We start from the raw sequence: 6,680 nt of genomic DNA on the forward strand, positions 1-6,680 counted from the left end.
TTGTTAAAAAAATTGATATAGTTACTCAAATTAATTCCTCCGAAGGAACTATTTGAGTATTCCGTACTTTGATTGATCTAATGAAAGACTGCTTTATTTCTGTCTTTTATCTTTCTTTCTTCATTTTTTTGTTTGTTTACTTGTTTGTTTCTCTCCTTCTGTTTCATATTTTAATCAGTTTTTTTTAAAATTTATTTTCTAATTTTTTTTAAAAATTTTATTTAAAAGGCGTTTATCAAAAATGTTATAATTAAAGTGAAAATGAATGATAAACAGACATAAATCCAATGAGCTTCACCTCTTTATCATATTGATAAAATATCGTCGACTGGTTGCGCTAGGTTGCAAGTGAACTACCCAATCCGGAATATATTTTGCCTTGCGATTTACCTCGAAGTTTATTGTGCAAACTTCATTTCTTGTTGACACTGGTCGAATCTTGGCCTTGAACTGAAGATTTCTTGTAAGAAAGGAAGTTAATCTGACAATTTGTTAATCAGCATGACGCTTGTAATTAACGCATAAAGAGATCAGAGACTCAAGAAGAAGATTTTCTCGTAGATGATACAGTAATAAAGGACAAATAAATAGCTGTCGGCTTCACCATTTTCGAATTTCCTCGAGTCACGACCAGCTGCAGGTTCGTGTATGACGTAAACTGATTTTTTTTATCAATTAGGCTAGATTGAATGACAAATTAATAACAAAGAAGTAATTTTTTTTTCAAATACAGCGTTACAACCAGAATTAAATTATTATCAATTAGGCTAGATTGAATGACTAATTAATAACAATAAGTTTTTCTTGACTGATTCTTATTTGAATCAGTGTTTGTTTATTTTCTTTTTAGTGTATTAGAATCTCTAGACTCGTAAGAATGGAATGAACGTCAGTGATAAGATATGGAAGCAACTGCAAGTGTAATCAAAGAAGACGTATACCCCTCGTCATTAAGATCTCCAGAGAAGAAGCCCAGGAAAACAGGTTGTTGTAGAATTCATACTTGGTGTATAGAAATCAAGTCATATAACATTAAATATTCTTTCAATTATACAAAGTTTGTATGTTTGTTCACCCTAAAAATTAATTGTTCGCACATGATGCAGTTCGCCCAAATTTCCATTCGCCCAGAGTTTGCTAGCCCTATAACTTGTTCACACAGGGTCCATTCGCCATATTTAATACAGAATTAGAATTTTCATCTTCCGTCTTCTTATAAATCATTTTTTGAGATCAAAGGGAGAGATTCTTCAAAGGTAAAACCGTCTTCATTCGCTGTTCAGTTCCGACGATGGACCTATTAACATGTCAGTCCTTCAACTGTTTTCAGAACATAGCACAATTCATAAAAATAACAGGGATGTATCCCCCTAATTAACATCGATATTAATCATCTATAATTTACTATAATGCAAACCATAAGGCCTTCAAAAAACATTAGAATCAAATTAAAAATGAATTAAGACTAAAGATAAATATCATTCTTTGTATTGGAATTTGGGGGAAAAAAATCCCAAGACCTTAAAGAAATTAAAAAGAATAGATACATGTTATATTATTATACCTCATTATAAATATTCTATACAATGCGTTATCTGATTGGTTCTAGATTGTCACGTGATCGGGCCGTAAAACTTCATATTTCACGTCCATCGGCACGCTTTTTATCATATTCCATCTCTTTGGAATACCTAGTGTATTTTCCCGCAATGTAGTTCTCGTTCGTTGAACGAAAACTCCCGAGAGTAGTATACGTCACAATAGCCTGGTTTACGTCACAAAATTGATGATAATGTGTTGATCAAAGGTTTTTATAGTAACTTTACGTAAAAAATAAAAGTGAATTTGAGAGCGGTGCCAAATTTGAAAGTTTATGTTTACTTCAAAGGTTTTGCTTGTTTCGGTATAATAAACAATTCATTGCATGAATGTTCGGGAAACATGAAGACTTATTCAGCGAAGCCCTCGGGGAATATGATTTTTCTTGGCTGAATAAGTCTTCATATTTCCCTCACTATCATGCAATAAATGTATAATATTGAATTCCTATAGTACATTTATATATATAAATACTGGGTGAAGAAGATATTTCGGGCGAACAGACTCTGCATGTATGGACTCCTGCGAACAGGTAGATCAGGCGAACAAACCCTATATCTTATACAAATTTAAACAATCATACTTATATTTTACTTTTTTAACATAAATCTCAACAACTTTCTTATAATAATAAAAATAATGCAACAGAAATATGAGATTATTTTCATGATATTTTGTCTTTTTGATAGTATCACACTTATAACAGACATTTAAGTTTTAGAAAAAATGAAATATTTACATTAATAACTTACAAAATAACATTTAAGAAATGCACCCCCTGCATCTTCCCTCTTGACCGACTATTTTTTTTTACTAAGGGAAAAATGATGCCACCTCTGGGAGTACAGGGAGAACCTGTAAGGAGCACACATTTCTAACTGACGTGGCAGACGTCAGGACAATGGAACATGGACTACTACAGCTTCTAGAAGATTTTCATTGTGGAAAACTACAAGCCTTTGGTGGGTTCTCTGGCACATCACACTCAGTCACAACTTCAGGGTTCCTGAGTCCACTCATGGTTACCCTGATAAAACTCTATGTTCACTTTTTCTCTACTGACTGTAGTGATTATTTTTTCTTTTTTTTGGGGGGGGGTATTAATTTAATACAAATTGTCTTGCCCAATCACATGAACCCTCAGCCTTTCCGTGAAGCAATAGCATTTCAATGACAAACTTCCCAAAATGTGCACTCAGGTGGCAAATGTTTTCTTTTTGTTAAATTTTATGTCTACATGTGAAGTTCTGATTCAAAGATGTTTATTAATGAAGAAGCAGATCAGAAAGCAATATAAATAAATTTTAATTGGATCCCTTAGCCATGAGTGGACTTCAAGGACACTAGGCCTGTTTTGTGAAAACCTTTTATGGCAGAAAAAATTAAAATCAACTATTAAAAGCATGTATTAAAAAAAAAAAACTACTGCTAAAAGCTGAGTATTTTTCCTTTCATTTCAATTATTTTAATATTTGAAATATTTGACACAATTTAACTAGTTTAACTAGTTTATAATAAATGCATAAATTATGCACAGTACTAGTGTGTCATTGTAGAGATTGATAAGTGTAGTGGCTAAAGTCTTTTTTACATGTAATTCATGGGACAAGGAGACCGATCCTTCAAATGAGAACCTGTAATCTGAGGTCCCGTGTCACAGTAGGTGCTGGTATGGAAAGATCCCTCAATGCTCAATGGCACTGATTGCTGAGAATAGGACAAAATTTGTAGCTCTCTACCGGCAAGTGGTGGCATCTCCATATGAATGAAAAATTCTCAAGAGGGACTTTTAACAATATGAATATATAGAATATTTATATATGTATTAAATAACAGATTTATTTCACTTTTCTTGCACAATTAAACTACATATTGTACAGTTGATTACTTCATTTTGCAACAACTTATTTTTGCAAGATAGTAATTAAATTATTTTTAGCATATGAAAATTTCATGAATTGTGATAATTATTGCTCTATATGATCTTTAAGTTACTAATTATTTGTGAGAATGAAATTCTTGTGGACATACCGTGTCCTATAACTACGCAAAATAAAGTTCTCATGAATAAAACGCGATTTACAGTATAGCTATAAAAAGGATTACATGTTTTATCATTGTGTTAAATTCATTAATTAAGTTGTATTATTTGGTATCCATTAATCAATTTGTATTATTTGGTATCCATTAATCAATTTGTATTATTTGGTATCCATTCATTAAAGTGTTTGGTATATATATCAGGTGGATCCATGACGTTTGAGAAGATGGACCAAATCCGCGAACAACAGGAGCAGCTCGCTAGACTCCATTTTGAGATGGACATACAGCAGGACATGCAGAGGTCTGAAGAATTCTATATTTAGTAGTAGTTGATAACTCAAACAGACAAAGTTTATACTATGTGATAGTGTCGCTAATTGTAAAGCTAAATGGATGGGTGTCATGCTCAACTGAATGTTGTAAACTGTGCATTTGTACTATGAATTGTATCACCTTACTTACTGCTATCTTTAAAACGCATAATTATATGGTTTATAGTGTAAAAAGACATACCTTTGGTTGATGAAAAAACATATGTAGCTATTCATGAGGAAGGATAAACAAAGGATGTGGTTTTATTATTTTGATCTACTTTATATATTTAGGTTGTAATTTACTTTCTATGTATATTAATTTATCATAAATTTTTTAAAATAATTATATTACTTTCACTTGTTTACTGTTTTTAGGCGAGATACAGACGAGGGGCGAGCAGCAGCCAATGAAAAGCTGAGGAAACTTGTAGACAAGGTTTGATTGGATAAATGATTTACTATTTACATTCTGTTAATGAAATCCTAATGAGGGTCTTTATAGCTTTAAATTTTATGACAAGAAGAAATATTATAAATAGTTCAGTTAAGTTAAATATGACGCCCATTTTAATATTTTTTTGAATTGGCCAATATTCTTTACTATTTTTCAAAACAGTTATTGCCCCCTTTTTCTTAAATAATGTAAATGTATTCTTTACATGAATGGTAAAAAAAATTAGGAATCAAGAAATGGATATCAAGACTTCGAAGAAAGGCAAAAAAATCATGTATTTATGTTCAAGAATGCATTATAACATACATAACTTATTCATATCTTATTTATTTATTTTTTTTCAGCTCCACTCAATAAGTTCATCCATGTATCCTTTATATGACATTTAAGAATATCTATGATACATTTCGCTATTTTTTCATACTCCCACTTGAAAAGTGGGAGGGTATACTGTAATCGATATGTCCGTCTGTCTGTTACGCTTTGGGGTACCCATCTCTTATCTGCAACTCCTCTTATACCACTGAGTGAAATTTAATGAAACTTTCACAGGAATCTTTATAACATATTGCCATTGTGCACCTCCTATTTTACTTTTTGATCCGACACATATTTTGGATTTCCCTGCCACAGCAAATCATGGAATTTTCCATTATAATCATATGGGAGGCGGGGCTTATCATTTAGTGAGCTCATTGCTCACAGTCCCTCTAGTTTTTTTATGGGCCTTTATATGGAATATGTTTTCCCTTCTGTTAAATTTTTAAAAAGCTTTTCTGTATTCACATCTTATCTTTCAACTGTGAATTTTCAAACTTTTGTTCTAATGATTTTGAAGAGAATGTTCCTAACTTAAATATATATTACATTATAGCCATTTTATGGAATTATATTTCTGGACATTATTCATTCAATTCTGAACCATCTCCTGTTATTTGTGGGGCCTATGGTATTGGTCATTTGATGCATTTCAGGGGGGAAAGAAGTGTCGATATGAAAAATTTGGTCACCTTGGTCTCATTAGTGACTTAAGATGTGTCCAGCTCATAAACAACACACTGTCAGACTGCTTCTCATACGATGTGAAGAGTTTTATGTCACTTTATTCATTGTCAATTAGACCCAAATGTATCATGTATACTGGGGTTCACTGTAGTTTTATGGCTGTTGCGAAATGTTTCTCAAAGCTGTATTCTAACAGTACCCCAAATAGTTTGGACTTACACAGAAATTTAATATATTTGATGGTTTTTATTTGAAATAAAAATTCTAAGACTTTAACCTTGACCTTCATATAGTCAATCCCTTCCAAAGAATGATGGACACAAATAACTTAGATCCTCCTCTAGAATCCAAAAATCCAAAGGAATTCCAGTATATTATATGATTCCAGTTATGAATGTTGTGATGATTGCAATGTCTGTATGTATAAAATGTCTGATCCTTAAATATTAAGGAAAATTATCCAAGTTTTCAAAGACTAAAAGAATTGTTGGTATTAATGTGTACTTCAGATTGCTTTGCTTGTACTTTAAACACACATTTTTCATTTTTGAGGATTTTTTTTTTTGCATATGCTAGCACATTATATTTTTTGTAATATTTTTGCATTGAATATACGAGGGTTGTTCGAAAAGTTCGTGGACAACTGTCATACCTTTTTTATTTGACGTCATATGTTATCCAAATTTGGTAGAAGTATTTTAACAATAAATCCAACTGATTTGTATTAATTATTTTCAAAATATTACAAATCATTTAAAACTAATTTAGATTTTAAAAATGCAAAAATTTGATAGCGGAGCAGGTCAAAATTTAGTAAGTTACAAACAAAACACTTTATAATGTCTGAAGTCATATTCTCTATAAAATGGAGCAAAAACGAAAAACAACCTAGAAATTCAAATTAAGAATTGTTACATCGATTCGTATAAAAAATATGGCTTTATATTTTGCTTTGTTGAAAAGCAATCGACTTGGGAAGATAAATAATCCTTATTGAAAACGACAAAAGCGATGACGTTTTAGAACGTCACGGAGCAGCAGATAACTATGCAATTTTGTGTTTTTCTTTGAAAAAATCCTGAATAAACACTAATAAAGTTGGAGGAATCGAGAAATTTGTCACAAGTGAGCTGTGCATGTGTGTACAGATATTACAGGCAGTATTTCAGTGACAGAGACTCAGTATCGGGTGAGGATAATCTGTGAAGAAACGGTTTAGCTTTAAAAATCTGAACAAAAATTTTGAAAAGTTGGAACTTCAAGAA

At 31.6% G+C, this 6,680-nt stretch overlaps 1 protein-coding gene across 1 annotated transcript; it reads left to right on the forward strand.

The window, feature by feature from the left end:
* The first annotated feature begins 410 nt into the window (after positions 1-410).
* Positions 411-5,989, forward strand: LOC134276920 (coiled-coil domain-containing protein 28B-like). The gene is made up of 7 exons (XM_062759196.1): positions 411-640; positions 851-984; positions 2,418-2,561; positions 3,844-3,943; positions 4,332-4,392; positions 4,755-4,777; positions 5,709-5,989. Exons 2-7 carry the CDS (start codon positions 903-905, stop codon positions 5,740-5,742), a joined length of 444 nt encoding a protein of 147 aa, XP_062615180.1. The 5' UTR covers positions 411-640; positions 851-902; the 3' UTR covers positions 5,743-5,989.
* The last annotated feature ends 691 nt before the right edge of the window (positions 5,990-6,680 follow it).

This window comes from Saccostrea cucullata, unplaced genomic scaffold, assembly GCF_032062105.1.
Source record: "Saccostrea cucullata isolate Sc308-1 unplaced genomic scaffold, CSIRO_AGI_Scuc_v1 ctg1186, whole genome shotgun sequence".
NCBI lineage: Eukaryota > Metazoa > Mollusca > Bivalvia > Ostreida > Ostreidae > Saccostrea > Saccostrea cuccullata.